Here is a 20,685-nt window from a genome sequence, read left to right as displayed (position 1 = left end):
GAACTTTTGAATTTTTTATGTAAACTCTATGCTTATACACGTGAACTTTAGTGTTCAATAACTCGAGAGCTATGTAGTAGAAAAATGTAAAAAAATTCATATTGTCCATAGTTCATATTTTTAAAGAATACATTTACCAAATTTTATAAAATTCTTATAATTTTGATATTTTCAAGGTTTTTAACATGGTTTAGCATGGCAACATTATGTATCGTCGCGATCCAACCGCCTTAAGGAAGTTGAGGCTGTACAGTCATTTTTTTTACCCAAAAGTGATGACCTGTACCTTTCAAAAGTTAGGCCAGTTTACAGTTTGGCAATGTTGCATACACTTTAAAGAAAAGTTGGGGAAAAAAAAGACGAAAAACTGGTGAAAGCTCAGTCGAAAACACGACACAGTGACGATCCTAGCCTCAAAAAACTGCACGGAAAACAGATTATTATTAATATAATCTCAGCAAATCTCCTAATAAATCTGAAAAAAATTGACATTATTCGGCAAGCCTTGCTCATGTTGCCCAAAAAATTTCATATTTTTAGCATCATTTTTAACGGAGATATCACTGAATGTGTCTTGACTTCCATAAGATTACATGTTATTTGGCCCAAATTGTTATTGATTTTTCTCGGCAACGACGCTCCTAAACTGTCTGAAAATTTAACTGATTTTTTTTTACACTTCACTTTATAAGATGCAATCGGTTTAAAAGCGGTGACATCGTTTTCATTCTAATGCCTCAACTTCCTTAAGCAGGGTAAAATACAATAGAGAGAGCGCGCGCTCCTCGCGAGGAAATTGTAGAGCGAGTTAACGAAAGCTCTTTAGCTTGGAAAGGTGCGAAGGTGTACATTAGATGATATCCTCGTGGCGGGTGATGCTTTTGATCGCGGTGCGCAGAATCCGAGGTAACGATTGCAGGAGCAACTCTTGGGTTGGTAACTATAGATATGTGGAACCGAAGTCGGTGGTAGTTGAAGCAACGAGGTTCTGCGAGCGCCGGCGATGTCGACGTCAGGGTTCGCAGGTGAGGGCGCGCTGGGAAGCTCTCGATGTCGGCTTGCCTGGTTCGCCCAAGATCTGGGTCACAATGCGAGACGACCTCGTCGCAGCACGAAGGCCGGACCTACGACGCTGAGGTTACGACCCACTTAAAGGAACCCTCGCGATTTACACTGGCTCCATTTTATTCTTTCCTCTTGTCACTGCGCTATATCGATCGTTCAACAAAGTACACAGACGAATAAATTCGATCTGGAGCTCCGCAGCACTCTCCTTACCCACGAACGATGCATTAAGCTAGAAAGCGAATTTCATGCATACGCTGAGTGTAAACACAACAATGAATTTACGAGCCGATTCAGTCGGCTCTCGGCTCGGTAGCTCTCGAGTTCGGAAAAACCGTGCGAGTAACTCATCGGATTAAGTCGATATCACGCGACTCCGTTGCTGCGGTTTTCATGAAAATAGAACAGAATTGTACTCTTGACCTGAACTCAAGACGATCGATCAATGAGACTGAAACGAGAACTTGCCGCGGTAGCAGAATAGTAGAAAACGAATGCTGATGAAGGAGTCACGAAAATACAGAAAAGCCCACGCCTCGTGCGGACGCTTTCGTCGCCAAAACGATGATCGATCGCCGTAAAACTATCACCGAAAGGGCGAATTTTCTGCTTCAGTGTTTCCCTAGAAAACAAATACCGGACTCTCATTCATTTACAAACATTCACAGAACTGACAGTCGTGCATGTGTACTACCGCGATGGTGGATGAAATACCAAATCGAATTATAACTGAAGTTTAATGACACTCGCCATCGGACTTGACCTCTGCCTAAAACGATCCAGTTGAATCGCAGATCGCGTGTTCCGAAGGCGAAACCACCTTAATGGAACACGGCATATTTTTCGCTCCCTTTTATGCCGCGAGGATTTTATTATCGCGAAGTTCTAGAGCCTCGAAATTATTCGGTTACGAGCCCACGCGACTCGCGACGGTTGACACAATTCGGAGTATTCGGACAGCAGGAACGTCGAAGCTCGACCTCCGCGAGCGTTCGGGCTTGTCAAAAGCTCTTCGACTCAAAGAACGGTTTGCTTCCGCTTCCCACGCCCACGCACCAAATTAGCGTCATTGTCTCGATGCGAATCATAAAAATAACGCATTGCCTGTGCGAATATTCGTAATTCATAACAATAATTGGCGGCTTGTCCGATCCCTCGCCGATGAAAACTCGAATTTCCAGCCCCTTGATGAACTTTCGTCCGCGCAGAACACACAGCGAAATTTGTCATCCAACATGCTCGTTGAAACCGGTATAGCAATCCATTTTCCCCACGTACGAGAGGGCCAACCCAACGGTTTTCACGAGACACGAGAGCGCCGATGTGGTTTCAGGTTTCCGTAGAGCGGGCTCAACGCGATATTTCATTAGTTCACTGGCCCTCGAATAAACGGGAATGGTGAATCGGACGTTTGGGGTCAAGCTGACATGTGGAATTAGATTAACCGAGCTTCGGTTATGTATCCGAACGTGTAGGATTGTTCAGGCGCATTAAAATTTCGTGAGGATCAGAGCTTCGGCAAGCCTGCTTGAGAAAATCATTAAGCACGTCACACGAAATTTTCCATCGGACAGCAGCTACGCGAAGACAACGGATTCGTTTCGTATATATTATTTTTCAAGAATTTTCAAAGTATTTAGCCACCGGTTACAAAGAGCATAATATCTTTTGAATTTTCTTATTTTTCGTTCCTTTTATTCTAAACAGCTTTATGCGGATAACAAAAAGCGATGCACGCGTGAGAACTGCATTTCATATTATTTCCGCGAGTGTTATTCATCATGTCAGACTAGCACTTACCGATAAGTCGAAATGATCGACTTTTTTACTGATCGAATTTTTTTTCAGGATTGCCCGAGCATACTTAACAATATAAACATTTCAAGTAACTAAATACATTTTTTACGCTGCTTATAGAGAAAAAGACTCTTGAGTCTTTTGAATAAAAGGTACGGGTACTGGTCTTTTTATTATGGTGGATAGAACATTTCTTATAATTGCTATTTGAATTCTGAAATCCAGTACGTATATACTGTCCCCGAGATACTATATTCCTAGTACTTTCTTGTAGAATTTTCGGCCTCGTTTTCTTCGCGTGTACACGTTCACTGCTGGGATGATAAAAATATTATTATTGCACAGTTTTGTTCATTATTTCGACTTGATCCAAGTTTACGACCATGCACATCATTCTTTTAATGAGACCGGAGAGAGGTCAGCTCGGTTCGAAAACTCTAACACCGACCAATTACTTTGCCTGTTGATTGTGAAGTGCCAGTAGCTTTCAAAGTTCGAAGTAGTCAACAGTCGACACAGTCAACAGGAATGAACCTTCTGTCAATTAAAAATCAATTTGATGAAGAATGTCACGGAAGAATTGAACGGGCAACGTCAGGCCGGGAAATGCTCGATTCATATATACCTTTTTTTCAAATATTCCCTCTTGAAAACGTCTCGCGTGTGGGATACATTGAGGAAATCGTGGCGCATCGTATGTTCTGTACCGTGTTTGCTCCGGGGGGTCGATAAGGCCGCGTTTGCGCCAACGTGTGGCGAGAAAGGTAGAGGACGATGAGGGGCGAGGATCGTGAGGTGTAAAGGTGAGGGAGACAGACAGGAGGGTGTGTGAAAAAGGCACCGGTGTACGAGCCTTTTCGCTGAGAGCTGTATGAGAGAATGGAATTCATCATAAGTACCAACGTTTCTGGATGGTGAGGGCGAACGAGGAAAATCGATTGCTGCCATCGCTGATTAATTCTAATTCGTGAATCGAAGTAACAGAGCTTTCTGTCGAATGCTGGAGCAGACCTGACGGCAATGTTGATTGGAATATAAAATAGTCGGTTGTTGGGTATATTTATGGAATAAAAATTCGTCTGCATCGAGCATTTTGGAAGAATTAGATGTGAGAGGACGGAACATCAAGAAACTGAGGCAATCGATTCTGTAGACGAAAAATGTACGAACGAAAAATCGATGACTTTTGGCTCGCTCTTTGGCCCCGTTTGGAAAAAACTGTTATTTATGATTTTCGTTGAATGGAGCTACAATTTGGAGAAAAATTTCAATCTGACAATCAGATAACAAGTTTCAACGTATTTTTCAATCTGAATATCCATCGCGATAATCCTTTTTTCCGATGCACAGGAAATACGTAAATTTATCAGGGATGGAAAACTACGAAGAATAGATTGCGAGTGAGTTCGATAGAACCGAACGAAGGCGTCATGTTCGGGCAACGAGAATTCTGTTGAAATCTCCGTAACTTGACACCGTCGGGCAAATGGATGGAACGAGAGTTGTACGCACGCGAGTTTTGACTAGCAGGGTCGATGTCTCTTGGAGAATAAAGGGGATGATGCTCGTGTATATTCGATCCCACACGTGTTCGCAGTGGATCTTGTATCACGATTTTCCACTTGCTTTTGTGCCTTTAAGCTTTATCGCTTTACTAACGTACGACTATAATCAATCTTGCCCGGACAAAGTAGGCAGGCAAAAAACACGTGAAGATACAATGACGAAAATATGTGGTAACTCATCACAGTTAAAAATTATTATAATTCGATGATTTAACAACCCTGAAAGGGCTAATATCGAGTCAGTCGAAGCAGAAACGTACACGGAGGGAATTCAACGGTAATATTTAGGGTGAAATTCGCCGTAAAATTAACCGCGGATATACTTGACTGCGGAGACAAGTTAACGAAAAATATTTATTCCAGTAACGCGCGCTGTAAAATTTTCAATATTTTGCGAAATTTTCAGTTTCATAATAGTAAATATATTGCAGATTGTGAAACGGTGATTTGCACACTTCAACAAAGGACTGAGTATACAAAAAGAATGGGCCCGTAGCATAAATATTCGTACGTAAATTTTTGACAATGCAGCGCGTTAAAATTCACAGTGACGTCAAAATTTACTAAATACTTCGGTAAAAGTTCCTACTGTGAGCAATGAATATTGTTTTTTCATTTTATAGGAAAATTCAATTTCTTTCCCCGAGGAATATCATGAATTGCAGTTCGTCGCCGCACTATCGTTACCGGGCATTCATTTTTCAAGTTTAATTCTTTCCGTGTAGCGATCGCGTCATCCTGGAAACTTGAACCGACCAAGCTCAGCGAAAAGTTTCCCGAGGCGAGAGAATTTGTTCTGACCCTAAATCAAAAGATATATCAAAGCCCTTAAAAACGATCTTTCAACCATAAACACACGATGCTTCGAGGGCTTGAATACCACCAACAAAATTCTGTGCGAACGAGCACAATTAAAATTTGTGAGAGTCGCTGAATCTCCAAAAGGTTATTCCGTGCGTCGCGCACATTTAACGGCTCTGCCTCAAAATTATCTCGAACGATGATAGGTCCGTTCAACTGACAACTAACAAAGTTGAAATGGGCTAGCGGAAATCCGTGTTTGAACAGTGGCAACAATTCGAGGTGCGGAAGAAAAAAATTGTCCACACAAGGGACACGGGATTCTCCGGAGAAAAGTTCTAAAATAGATAAAAGCCTCTCGGCACGAGCAAGACTCCTGAACGTAGACATTATTATATATATATCATAGCGATAGCCTCGCGGAGCATAGAAGAAATCGTATAAACGAACGAGGGAGGTTAAACCGTTCCTTATACATATACATATTATGTTTGATGGTAGACCAGGCAAAACGGATACATTTCGAAGCGCTGGGAGTAAACGCAGCTGCAACAGTTACCGTATATCTCTTTGCACGTTCGCCCAGCAGTGCGAGGGTGAACACGATATTTTCGCATGACTAGTCACGATTAATAATCATTTTCCGCCTCGCTTAAAATGAAATTCACGTTATAAAATGGTATCTGTGGCTTTCGTTCAGGAAGACACGTTGATAGAAAGCTTCCACTTTACCGAGTTTCCTTTCAATCCTGCGGGGTGTGTTCTCACTGCGTGGAGAATAAAAAAATCATCAAATCCGTATGACAATGGGGGAGTCGTGTGCGAGGAACTTGGAATGAATTCGATGAAAAAAGTCCGAAGCAAAGGACTTTTACGTTTCAATCACTGCATGGAGGACGTTATTCGTTCGACATGGAGCTGCATTTTGTTTTCAAATTGCTCTCGCATCTGGCCAAAAAGACGTCACGTTTTAACGGTTTGAATTTGAGGAAGAGCATCGCGTGCACGGGAGCTCCTCCAGGTTTATTATAAAGCGATGCTCTGAGCCTCGGCCTTCCCTGACATAAGAGGGTCGAAAGTTCGTGGTTGAACCTTAAGCCGCGTTGAAATTAGCCTCGTCACCGCTATCCTTCATCCGCGGGGGAGACTAAACTCGTTTGTGTCGCTCTGCATACACGCGTATGTGTCTCGACAGAGAGCGAAACAACGCGGAAAGAAGAGCAGAATTTGACGACGCGGATAATACACTGTATAACAGCGTCGACCTGGAGGGTGTTTGTATGATGAATTTCGAGCCAGACGCGAGCTACGGTAGCCCATGCAGTAACTAAATCCTCGGCAAATTATTCGATTATCCTGGAGGATACGGACCGAACGAAATCGCTTCTCGTGTCTCACACCCTCCAAATAATTGATAATGTCGATGCATACTACGCATTCATACATTATGCATCCGTCAATGCATCGATACGAATAGCGAGATTTTCCGATTGTCTACACACGTGAATACGATGCAGTTTGAGTCAGAATCGATTGTTAGGTATCTGTGATTCGATCTGAATTTAAATTCAGCTATTAATGGTGAATAAAAAGGATTGGAAGTTCCCATTCTGTCATTTTCTTCTTTAAGGGGTCTACCCTAATTGGAATTTTCCAAAAATCGATTTTTCTTATCGCATTTTTCGAAAGTATACATATTTAAAAGTATCGTTCTAAAATTTCATAAAGATCTGAGCAGTCTAAGTGTACTTTTGAGCGACGTTTACTCGCGGCTGCCTGAGCGCGATAATACGCACCGCTCAGCGCGGTATCTCGTACCTGCGCCTTTGTTTAAACGCGTTTTTCCCAACATTACGTTTCTCGACGGCTCGTTGATCAAATCTCCGACACTGTTCAACCGATCCTTACCAAAACTTGACCGCGTGTTCTTTACGACTATAGCTGTAGCGCAGATCATACGAATTTTGAAATTTCGAGTGGAACTATTTTATTTTTGCAAAAAACGATGACAAAAAGGCGCTTTTTTGTAGTTTTTGGATAAATGGCGGCCATTTTTTGATTTTTGAAAAAATTAAAAATCGTATGTAATGCGCTATAGCCATTTGCCCATTCAATCAAAAACCACTTTTTTCTTCGATCATCCGTTCCAGAGATTCTATCAACAGCGTCCACCCATCTTTTCTTTTGGACCTGTCTCTCCCCCATTTTTCTGTACGGAATCTGAGTAAAATAAATATTTTAAAAAATTTTGTGTATTTTGAGAGTGTATTTTTCAAGCCTAACACTTTTTATATCCATAATTTATACCGGTCAAAAAAAATCATTAAAATAGTCTCTTTTGCGCCCGTCTAACTAGGGTAGACTCCTTAAAATTCTTTTTTTAGTCAACTGCAGTTTTGTTGAAGCGGTCGGAGGTTTTTGATTTTGTTGATTGCAATTTTTCGAATCTTTCATGTGAGACGTTTGGGAGTTGTCGACGATGATTTCTCGCTTCGTTTGTTCGAAATTCTGTCTCACTGCTATCAGTATTTGGAAATCAATAAGATTCGCACCGTGATTGATTGATTACTATGATCATCGTAATTGCTAGCAAGAATTATGATCCTTCATAACAGCGAATAAAATTCAAAATTAGCTACAATTCATCTGCTTTTTGAAAAACGTGCAACTTGTTTGTCCTCAACGCGAAGGGTACGAAATAGTATTTGTACTCGGTTCCACGGCTTTTCTCTCGTCCGGTAATGGACGTGTGTAATGAGCCCACGTCACAGTTCACCTGTAGACCGTAATAATAAACCCCTAATTAAAGTATTTTTTTCAAAATTATCTCCAGCCTCGAATACAAGTCATTAATTTTCTCTATGGCCCTCGCGCCACTTACTAATTCGTGCTGAACAATAATTTCGCAATCTTCGACACTGACGTGAAAGAAGAAAAAGTTTTAGCTGTCACGATATATTCGTGAGGAATGTTTTTTCAATGTGCACGATTCCACGTTCACACTGAATTCGATAATTCAATTAGGCATCCCATTTAAACGCGCGAATTAATCAGCGAATAAACTTACCGAGTGAAATAAAAAGTGTTTTTAAAATTTAACGCGTTTGCGCGGCGGAAGTTTGGCCCATTCGTTTTACAACCGACCCCAAATCCACTTGGAAAGTAACCTGTTGTGCTTAATTATGGATAATTTAAGAAGAAATCAAACTCCATACGCAGAAAGAGTTTAAATGAAAAGTGAAATTTTTTCGAGGAAACGTCGAGCTGCGACTTCGCTTGTGAAATTTGCATAAAGCATTTTTTTAGTCTAAAATAATGAAAAAAAAAAAAAAACAAAAACATTAAAAATCATTGATGTGAAAACGAATTGCAAATAGCAGATTGTTAGGGAGTGAATGGAGTTTTAGTAACGCATTCAAAAATTTTTCATTTTTTATACGAGGAACATCCTCTTCGCGTGAACGTTCGCTTATGTCTCAGCTGAATAGAGCACGTAATATATTACGTGTAAGTTCACGATCGGAGACGAAACCAATTATCGAGCAAGGCCTTTGTGATCGGGACTCCGGGACAGGAGTGCTCGGATGAGCACATTGTTGAATCTTCGCTTATAAGAGAGAGAAAGAGAAAAAAATGAGGAAAAGGAAGAGCTAAATAGACTCGAGTATAAACACGGATTACGTAAACTCACCGAGGGTCAGAGCAACACTTCGTAATTCGTTCGTTTCTCTGAGCCCGATCAGAGGATCCGGGAGTCCAATATTGTCTAAAACAGATGAAAAATGAATCTCCGGGTCGTTTGTAATAATCTTTTGTGTCATCGGTATTGAAAAAGGCTGTGTGCGGGACTGTTTTTCAATGCGATCCGATCGTCGTCCTCGTACTGGTTCGTTTGTTCTACGTTTTCTCATATACAGAGCCAATTCGTTTGCTCGTAAAATAAAAAAAAGTATTCTCTGTGAAAGTCGAAATCATTGACAGAGGAAGAAATAATGGACGCGGCATGCGTTTCGCAAAGTTTTGTTCGCAATTGGTTTTATAGCTCGCCTACTTCGTGAGCCGATGCATTAAAATTCTTAGCGTGAGCGCGCAATAAATATCAATTAAATTCCGCGCCGCCGCGAGGATTTCGAAGAAATAAAATTTCTTCGTCGAACATAATGGGATTGTACGGCGGGAACAGTTTCGCGGATAAAAAGATGATAAAAAATTAATATCCAACCGAATTCCGAGTAGACGGAGAGACGATTGATTTTTTTCTCATATCCGAGCACGAGGTCGTTCCACTGAGCTAGCAGTAAAATTCAATTACTCAAAAATTATCGAATGTCTTTCATCCGCCTTGTCGTTCCTGATCTGTTCGGAGCATTTTCCATCAACTTGCGAAACAGTCCCAACGGCAATTCGGTAAAACGTTTTTCACTCTCTCACATAATGTCTAAGACTCGTGAACTCTGGATCGCCCGAGACACACTCGTCCTACCGTGCATTCGGTAGGATTTCATTTGAAAAATTCTCTTATTGAAACTTGCGGTCAAATTCAGCAACAAATCACGTTTGAACGAACAGATTGAAAGAGAAAAATCGCGTGCGTGATCGCTCCCCGAAAAAAAAGAATGGAATCATCACTAAAATTATCGTTTCGTCACGTCCTTCACGTATTATTCTCAGGACAGAAAAAGGAATTGGAAGCGAATTCCTCGGTCGACAAAGAGGCCTCGTTCGATGGCCCATGCACGAGTGAATTTCACGTATGGCAATATTAATATCCCGCGTTATATTGCCCAAGCACAGCAGACTATGATTTTATTCGCGACGCATGTGCATCAGCATCAAAGTCTCTGCACATCCACCGGTGTCTCGTACCGCGTAAGCGATACATCAGGGAGAATCACGTAATGTAGATTACCCTTCGAATTACAGCGAGCAAAACACTTGTACAAGCTGTGTACACACACGCAGACACTTTGTCTGGGATAGTGATCTGCAGCGGAGATGCCTCAAGTGCTTCTCTATGTGCACGTTCGTTTCTCCTCGGATTTCATCACTTTGGGAGAGAGCGAGAGGGGGAGAGTTCGGCATGAGAAGACCTTCCTGAGCGAAGTGACGTCTCTTCGTGCTTGGCTCATGGGATCAAATTTATATTGCATTTGCACACTGGCCAAAAAGTCCTTAGGGCTGTTTCACAGCTTGAAATATGAATCTTAAGCACACAAGGAGAAGATTGCTTAAAATTAAGGGAGGCGATGGAATATCATAATTTGTTCGATCATCGTGTTCGAAGCCTTTGCATTGTCTGCGGCTTCTTCGAACTCGCGTCGAATGAATGAAAATTATTCATAAATTAATGGGGAATTCAATAGGATCGGGAAAAAAATTATCTGCTCGAAAAATCGGTTTTTCATGCTGCAGAGGCACGGTCACGTTCCCCGAAATGCTTTATTCCATCCGGGAGAAAAGGAATGCTCGGGTCAAATTCAAATTCAGACAACTCCTTCGTGACGGCTGATTGATAACGGACCGCCATTGCAATGAGGAAAAAACGGTTTTTTCAAACTGGAATAAAGAGGAGAAAGATAGACTTAACGAGCTTGGCAAATACGAACGTGAAAGACGATCCGGCTTCTTACTCTTTTTCGCATCTATGCAAAAGGCAGCACGAGTGTGAGGAAATGTGGCTCGGTGGATTTGCAATACACGCGGAGATAAAGAGAAGAAGAAGCAGCGACGCAATATCTTAATGCACAGAATCCACACGCGCGCGCGCGCGGTGTACGCTAATGGCGTAATTACGTTGCATAAAATTCCCGGCGATAACTCGATCGGGTGCAGAACGAGAGTGTGTTAAAAAATAAATAAACGTGAAGAAGTTTTGCTTTCGTTATTCGTTCGGGGGCAGGCTATTTGGTGCATTTACTTTGGGGCAAGGTGAACTACTCTTGGCTCGAGCGAAGTTGTCCGCGTGCGCAACCGTCACATTTATCGTATTCAACTAAAACTTGAGGAAGTTGCCAAATATTCGTACGAACGATGACGTTGAAGATGAGGCAGCGGAGAGAATCCAGGCAAACTGAGAAATCACAATTTCGTAACGTTTCTATGAATCTCGACAGTAATTCCACGTATTACCGTCCATTTAAACGCGCCGCCGCGTCCGATAATCATTTATTTTATGGATCGTGCGAGACAATTTGATTGGATACACGTAGCATCGATCGTGGGCGATGTAATTGATACTCGCCGCATTCACGATTGTGAAGGGGGCGAAGTACGAGGAGAACGTACATGAAAAACAATCATCTTCGATCCTGCTCGCGATGAATTATTCGCTCCCAATTCGATGGAGAGCTCTCCACCGAACCCAAAACCAAACTTGCCTTCGTGAGCTAATTATTTATATTGCTACTATCGCTATCCAAGATTACGCGATGATATTTTTTGAAGGTAAAAACGAATATGTGCTGGATAGATTTGCAAAATTTGGACACTAGTTACCATGTAGTTAGCAGTAAATTAATTATTGAATATCGACTTTTCTCTGACACTTGAAAGCTCCGGCACATGAAAGTCGTAAACACATGAAAAGTTATTGAATTTTGTTCATTAGTTGTATTCAAGGTTTTGCAAAAAAAAATCGATCGTCGTATTTCGTGGATACTGAAGAATACATCCGTATTTTAGTTTTTGAACCTTACAATTGAAAATCGGCTGAAATATTTAAAAATATCTGATGAGAAATCGTTCAGATTACGCGACAAATGGATTGATAGGTAACGTTTGGCAAAGCTGCATTCAATGTGTTCACATGTGACGTCAGTTCGATATTTTGGTCATATTTTCTCGTTCGTTCGCTTCGCCACGTTTTTTTTTTGTCAGTTTTTACAAAACAACTATTTTTATCCCGATAAACGTTTTAATCGTTCATTTTTTCATTTTTCTCCACTGCAATACCACTGTTGCATCAAGCTAGTCAAAACGAACTCTTCAAACGGTTTTTTTTTTATAATCAAATTGAATAAAAATGTTGGTTCTCCGCCGATTATATTTCTAAAATAATAAAATTATTATTTTAAAGTAAGTCTTGTGAAATTTTCGGAAAATATCGTTAACTTGACTGTGAAATTTGTGCTCTGTATGAGTCAAAAAACAATCTTCGTCGATCTAAATAACAGGAAAAATGAAATTGAAATTGGCCCTCCCGACGATTGGCAAAGAGAAGGAATTTTCAGTTTCGTAACTTCCCTTAGAAATGAACATTTCAATATTTTCTTCACATAATTGCCCATAGCGAGTTGAGCCCAAATTCCAAGTTGTTCCAGATTTGAGCTTACGTGTAAAGTCTGAGAAAACGGAACTGCTTGAAAGAGTTCTAAGAACATAAAAATAAAATGCTATTGAATGTGTGTGAAAAGGAGAAAATTTTTTGCTCTCTCAGTGAAAAACAAAGCCTAATGAGATTATAGCGAGTATTCAAACGAGCTGCGAATACGAGGAACGTCTTCGTGAAAGATTCATACGAAACGAGAATGTCGAGAATCAAGTGACCCAGATCGATACAGGGTTAGCAGTGCTATCCACAAGTGACTCGCGAGCTTTGTATGTGCTCTGCACCGAATCGTCGGATCAACGAGAAAAAATTAACGTCAATAAAAATCCCGGTTATCTTGATCACGATCAAATAATCATCGCGCATATGCCGCTTTTTTAACAACTCGTTTTTCAAGACGTCTAGAGACGAGGCGGAGCAGATCGTATAGTTGTAGGAGAAGTAAGAAATGAGTATCCACCGAATCCGGAAGCGTGTATTTACGGTAACATTGCCAGGTCGATTCTATTTTAGCGATCTCGCAGACGTTTTCGAGACTTCAAAAGCAACTATAAAAACTCTATTCATAAGCTGTATATTTATATATTTAGATAATAATATATGGAAGCATTGTAATGATCCACGAGGACGTGTATGCAATCGTATCGATGTAACTTCTGGGAAAGTTCTTTTAATGGCATTCTGTCTCGTCATACAGTCTGGAATCGATCGGTCAATCAAAAATAGAACAAAGTTATGTTTTGCGGAGTATTAAAATCCACGATAATGTTCACTCGGTGTACAAAAGCAGCGAGATTCAGTGTTGAAAAAAAAATGACGTTTTGTGATGTAGCGAATAATTCGTGCTGGGCTCGTTTGACGAAAGCAAACATGGCCTGTTCACTGAAGGCGAAATTTCAGGTTTTATTTTTAGTTTCTTTCAATCTGACTCGTTAATACTGAGAAAAGTATTTTTCAATGACAAAAGAGGTAAAAAAAGCGTTGCCGCGAAGAGAAACGACGGGGCTAATGCCGCGGAATTTTTATTATCCTCTTGCCGTCCACGTCTGACAATTACGTTCCTTTTCTACTGAAACTTTTTCGTGTTCATTCGTTCGGATTGACCGGTCGAAATAATCGAAAGAATAACGCAATGAATAGTGAGAGTGAAACGAGCCCTTAACCTTCCTGCTCTGGAGGCGTCATAAATCATCGAAAATTTTAATTCCGCTACGATCTTAAATCACGCAGACTCTACAGTGCAGCGCGCACACATAAATATGTTTCACCGCGCGAAGAGGAGCATTCACTTTGACGAGATTCTCTCAACTCTTGCGTGCGAAAGTGAATAACTCGCAAAATCATCGTTGTGCTGAGCTCCCGAGAGAAAGCAAAAGCAGCACGTACATACATAGGGAATTATCCATAAGTCGTTGAGTCTCCAAACAAAAGTGAGAATACGAGGATCGTTTTTTTCGAGATTTCTTGGTGTTTCTTTCATACATTCTTTCGTTTGACTTTATCCGCAAGAGAGACACGAATAACTCGTCGCCGATTTGAGAATATCACATGGACAGAATTGTCTGCCAAATTACATTTTCACACTATTAAAGAGCGTTCGCGTCGACGAGGAGCATTTCAATTGTTCCCTGCGCTAGCTCCATTGTTCCAAATTCATTCAATTTTACTTTCTGACAAATTTTTCGAGCATGAGGCGCCTTTAGAGTTTGACAGATGAAGTTTGTTCTTCGTTAACTATTGCGACAAAGGAAACAGTGAATTGTTAATTATTATTTCTCTTTACAAATGAAATTTAACTGCATAAATCTCGTTTCAATCGCCCCATTTTTTTCGATTCTAAACAATAATTCTACCGCACTTTTGGCTCACGAATGCAGTGCGTGTACCGAACGCCAAGAAACAAGATTAAATTGTGACCATAATAATGGCGAAGTGAGATTTTACCGCCGAACAAGCTTTTTCAAGCTTAAACCTTAAACTGCCCTTAACGCAGAATTTCTGCTGCGGAATAGACGCGGCGAGAAAACTCACGCAACGTTTTACACGGTGGAGAGAGCTTACGCATCATTAAATGAGGATTAGGGAAAGCCGCGCTGCGACACTTTAATTTTCATTGGTATTTCGCTGGTCGTTACGCTGAAAAATCAATATTTTTAAACGCTCCGCAAAAAAGTTGAACCGCGGTAAACCTACGGAAAAGTACACGCACATCAATTATGAATGCGGTAATCAATCAATTTACTTGTTAACGGATACCATGAGAAAAAAAATCGCGTACGACAATCAAGAACCCTTTGTTTTCGTATAACGAATTCAGATTTTTTGCAACCCATAATTTTACCAAGGACAGAGCCACGACGAAAAAATGAGCCCCAATTTATTTCATTGGAGGGTTTAATTAAAGTTCTATTCAAAGCGTGTCTGCGTTATAAAATAAAAAAAGTATTTAGCTATCGATAAAAAAAGTGAAGGATCATTAGCTTTCATGGAAATTCATTGGCGCCATTGTTGCCTCAGATTTTCATTCATTTCAAAACTCTTTATTACTGGAAAAATAATTCAGTAATGATGAACCAATCAATTCGCCATTTTCCCATGGTTCAGCTCCGAAACTTAATCAAAAGCATGATGAACCGATTACTCATTATTTTTTCACTCTTCGTCTTCAGTAAACATGTCACTTTTTCGTTCACAGGCAACCGACTGGTGGCTCAACGACATGTATCTAACAGTACCATTGGCACTTCCGATAAACAGCAATCCGGGCCTCGCAGCAAGACCGAGAAGACTCACATGTCAACGAGACGCTGCGATCTTTCTAGCGAGATTTCTCACAGAATTGCTCGACTATCAAGAAACCTTGGACAGGTAAGAACATCAATCATTTGAATTTTTCCAAATGAATTAATGACTCTGCAAATGTCAATGGCGGTAGATCATTTTTCGCGAAGTTTAAACGAGCATTTCAATTCTGCAGTAACGTGGCAAAGCTAGGATTTAATAGAATTTTTTTTTTCATAAATAAGACAATGTTTAAGTTGCGAAAGAAAATAAGAGTCGAGTATGCGATGGATTTGCATTAGCAAAACCTTCTTTTTGACGCTTAATAATCAATTTGTACAAAGGGCATAATAATGATGAAAATAATGATAACAATGGTCGAACAACTCCCATCTTCTCGACGACAGGTCGTTCAATCATCGTCATACTTGACACTCGTTACCGACTTCTCGTTAGGAGAAGACATTTCTATTTATTCATTTCGTGTCTATCCACTTGTACATTCTCCTCGTTTATCGATCTACCTTGAAACGAGGCATGCCCGCTGTCTTTCGAGGGTGAAAACATTCGCATCAAAGATTAGTCCCGTAACGTTGATGTCTTCTATTTCATCATTTACATTTGCAGAGATAATAAATGAGAAAAATGCTAGCAGCTTTGGAGCGAGGAAAAAGGAATTTCGGTCGAATTAGTTTGAGCTTTCATTTCGATGATTATGTGATACGATGGTATGGAAAATCAGGAATTATTTCCTCCAATTTTGTCTTTTTTTTTGCTGAAGCGAGCGAAATAAAATCGAATCGAAATATCGAATTTCCAATTTAATCTCACGCTTCTCGAGTAATCTCATGTTTCCCAGCCACACTCACCTCGGTATTTCACGTGTCTCCAACAAATCTCCTGCAGCACTGGAGTGCACGAATGAACTGAAAAAATGAATTTCATTTATAATTTTTTGTCATTGTTTTTTTTTGCTTCTTCGTCGCCTCTGTCGTTCTCGAGAGAGCATAAAGAAAATAAGAAAACCGAAATAAAAGGGCGGCGAGGCCATCTCGAGGAACGCAATCGTTCAGGGAGGAGCGAATTCTTTCTCAAAGCTTTTCTCCTTCTTCCATTGCCCATTCATTCATCAACCGAGCGTATTACCGTGATTTCGCATCTGGTAAATCTCTCGAATCTCTCCATTCTTTTTCACTTGTTCAATAGATCGCGTCTCCTCGAGGAAAGTAAAGAAAAAAGTGAAAAGCTCGCTCTGGCGAAGTAGTTGGAAGAAGCCAAATGAATTTGACAGGGTTCGCAGCACACTCTGCGAGGAAATCCGGTCGCTCCGTAGGATCCATGGAAATCGAGGGGCTTAAAGAGTGCGCGTATATATCCTGAATATGGATTATTTCGTGAAAACCCAATTTCTGCACAATTTCAAATCCGAAAAAAAATCCCTTCGTGAATTCTCTCTCGTCGAACGGTCGATTAAGGCGAAATTATCATCGGAATAAAACGAATTTTCAAAAAGTTACGCACCAAAATATCGACCCATTCGGAGATTGCACCTGAAATCAATATTCGTTGACCCAAACAAAATGTTCTCGTTCTCTAGACGATTTCGCATGAGATTTCCCGTACAAATGTAGTCAAAATCATAAGGCTGAAAGCTCAGAGCCATGTCCCTATCGGGTTTCCGGTATCCGGTGTCGGGATGAGGTTTTTTATGCTCTTAAGCGTCTCGAACTGTACAAAGATTCGGAAGAATTTATCTGCGCATCATTATCGTGACGCGGCATGTCGTACCGTTATTTTTCTGCTCGGCGAACTCGAATCCGGAATTCACGATTCGTATTCGTTCTCTTTGGAGAAAGTGACTCGGGAAAAACAATAATTATAATAATTTCGATAATGTTTGCTGAGACGAATCGAAGGGAAATAATCGATCGATCGATTCGACTCGTTATTCTTGTCTCCAACGTCGTCCACTCGAACGAGGGTTGCGTCGGGGACGAGGACGACACAATTCCGCACCCCCATGAAACCTCCACTTGCCCTCCCCTCGTTAGTGCTCATCCAGCAGAAACGAAAACGTCTGTTATTTTGTCGGTAGAACCTATTAGCCAATAGCACATGGACAAAAAAGGAAAATACTAAAAACAACGAAGAAAAACGCTTACGAGTCCCAACAAATTCATCTTCTCAACCACTTTTTTTTCGGTTTTCACGCTTACTTAAATTTTTATTGAAAAATTCGTAGGTCCGAGCTGGAAGTCGAACTTGTCAAATCGAAGGATGGCAAATCCATGCAACCGTTGTGTATGGCCCAACATTATCAAATATTTAGCATTTACCGAAGACCCGGTGAAAGTGTCGACGAGCGTGTAGTCCTGGACAGAGCGACCTCCGGTGATCATATCATAGTCGCTCATCATAATCAGGTACTTGAACGTATTTATGCCTCCGGAATTGCACGGACGTCGCAGCTTTATTTACTGTGGTGAAAGTAGTTTGTACTTTAAAGGATCAACTTTAAAAATGCTTCGAATAGAGTGTTAAGTTGAGAAGCGAAAACTCGAGTTTTTCTTCATTCGTAGACAAAATTCACGAGGTACTTGCCGATTGGATATTCATCTTCGAACGCAGATCAGTATTTCACGTTACATCGAGTAAATTATGCACAGATTTGCTGTTAACAGTAAATCTAATTTATTGAGCAATAAAACATTTCGAGTGTTGTTTATCTGGCAGCGTATATATAGGCAGTTTCTTATTCTCTGGTTTCAAACTTTCGTACAAAAATAAGAGAAAATAAAATATTGAAGCAAAGAAGAGAAAACACAGGGAGTTTGAAAATTGTTCCCTCGATTGAACCATTGTACTGATCGCATCAAACGAAACGTGAAGAAACGCTCTCTCTCTTTCATATTTTTTTAAGAATACAGCGGTCTGCGAGCCTGGGAATAGAAAAATGTGTTGTTTTCAGTTCTACAGTGTACCGGTACGCGCATCCGACAGAGGAAGAATCACGGAGGGTGAATTGATGCAACAAATTCTAAAGATCATCGAAACTCCGGCAGACCCAAGAACTCCACCTGTGGGAATTCTCACAACAGCTCAGAGGCCGGTCTGGGCGAGGGCAAGACTGGAACTCATGAAAAGTTAGTGTAATTCGTTTTCTTTTCAGTAGTCACCATGCTCAATCATTCCTACAATGCTCGTACAACGTTTTTTTGGGAATAAAAAAAAGCCATCTTCTCAAATAGTGGGAAAAGACAGTGCGTATTTTTCTTACACGTGATTCAATTGGCTCGGTAAATGACTAATTATTGGGCAAATTGAAACAATTATTACGACTGATAAAATTAAAGTAGTTCGGCCGTTCTATGACTCTTGCAAATACTTTATGTTGATTCATTTTAAGACTAAATTATTAGTAAAATTAATAAACACTTACATTGAAAATATTTTTATCACAATAATGTAATAAAATGCTTTTAAAATATCATAAACGATAAAATTTATACTTCAACTTGACGAATTAATGATAGAGTCGATACCGCGGTGACACTTGAAAGACACGTAACTTAGGGAACGTTTATATTGCGCGAAAGAGAGTTTATATCTACTTGACGAGTGAAAGCACGTGAGTCAGTCTCAAAAATAAATTTGATGAAATTCCCGCGATTCCCGATTTTGCCCAAAGTTCAATCAGCTGTTACCAGCAGTCCAACGTAATGACCGACATCCGCTTTCGACACGTCAAAAACTAAGGTTTTTTCATGTTTTCTTTCTTAAAAGCCCCGTAAGACGATGTCTTTTTTAAAGTAACGGAATCTGTGATAAATTTTTTTCACGATGTAATATTTTTCGAAGTTTGAACACCGTATACAATTTAAATGAAATTGTAAATGAAATAATTCAAAATTTTGCCTCGTAAGACCTCGTAAGACCCTGGAACTGTGCTTTTCGTTATCAGGGAACCTTAACTTTCATTTGCCACAAAAAAGTGGACCTTCACCGTACTTTATTGAACAGCCGAACTACTTTAAAGGCAAAGATATTTACGAAAGGTAAGATATGTCCAGGAAGCCCGTCACGAGGGGACGAGTACTTAAGGGATTAAGGAGGGTGGATCGCGACGATACAATGTTGCCATGCTAAACCATGTCTAAAATATTAAGAATTTCAAAATGATAAGAATTTAATAAAATTTGATAAATGCATTCTTTAAAAATATATGATCAATTTTTTTTAATTTTTCTACCACTTAGCTCTCGAGTAATTGAACGTTAAAGTTCACGTGTATAAGCACAGAGTTTACATGTATATACACAGTTATACATCTCGTGCCTAAGAACTTAGGCACGATTTAATGCTCAATTATTCGACAACAAAATTCTGATTATTTTGATTTCGTGATCCACCCTCCTTAAGGCCAAAAAGAGTTGAACTCGATATTTATTTATTTTACGAATAAATAAATCTCGTCTTTTTGACCCGCAAAAATTTGCAGCAGGATTTTTAGAGATCGGACGACTCATTGATCGGCCCCAGTCCTAGCGGACAGACCAACGACAATGACTTTTAACTGTTGGAGGATTCGATTGACAATAGTTCGCAGAATCTCTTGACTCTTTTCTTCTTTTCGATGGAAAGATTTTGACGACGCTGAAGTTTCCAACGTTGGAGTCCAACGAAATGAATGAAAATAAAATGATTTATCCATCAGTTTTTTATTTCACGAATCATAATTGTGTAAATTGAAAAAATACAAAGTACAAATTCAACTGGAGATAAATTGGAGAATTACTGGAATTATTGGACAGTTTTTTAGATCATTTCGTTGGACTCCAACGTTGGAAACTTCAGCATCGTAGATTTTGGAATTCTAGTGATAGATTTTCAGAGATCATAATTAAAGAAATTCTCGGAGTTGAGTCTCGCAACGAACGTTTCAAAGGCCCAGGATAAAGCGAAGAATATGCTCATCCTTCTCGACACGTTCTCTATCGCAACAACCCTCTTCGCTATAATTATCCGTTCGTTTCTCTCATCCCACCAATATATATTCGCAATATTCCCCATTAACTTATCCGCGGCGGTAAGAGAGAAGCTGCCACGAATAGGTCTGCCTACAATGTCTGGTGTACAAAGCTGAGAGGGAAAAGCAGGCCGCGAGGCGAGACCTTACCCAACACCACTACGACGATATGCACGTTTGCCTGAAGGAGACAGAAACGGTCTTGCGACCCCGTAACGTCGAGAAGTTTTGCCCCGTGTTGTTAGCAAATCGAATGAGCTATGCGATAACGAGCTAACGACGAATCGCGCTTGCTTCTTCGATCTCTCGAGTCTCTCTTTTCT

The 20,685-nt window shown here is 40.3% G+C and overlaps 1 protein-coding gene across 1 annotated transcript in view; it reads left to right on the top strand.

Moving 5' to 3' along the window:
* ChAT (Choline acetyltransferase) overlaps positions 1-20,685 on the top strand; it is a 63,506-nt gene that overhangs the window by 31,913 nt on the left and 10,908 nt on the right. Inside the window, exons 3-5 of the mRNA XM_043434165.1 lie at positions 15,251-15,423; positions 17,579-17,759; positions 18,305-18,479. Of these exons, the coding sequence (XP_043290100.1) occupies positions 15,251-15,423; positions 17,579-17,759; positions 18,305-18,479 (529 nt within the window). The remainder of the gene's footprint in view (positions 1-15,250; positions 15,424-17,578; positions 17,760-18,304; positions 18,480-20,685) is intronic.

Source organism: Venturia canescens, chromosome 1 (genome assembly GCF_019457755.1).
Source record: "Venturia canescens isolate UGA chromosome 1, ASM1945775v1, whole genome shotgun sequence".
In the NCBI taxonomy this organism is placed as follows: Eukaryota; Metazoa; Arthropoda; class Insecta; order Hymenoptera; family Ichneumonidae; genus Venturia; species Venturia canescens.
This window is presented reverse-complemented; position numbering and strand designations above follow the sequence as displayed.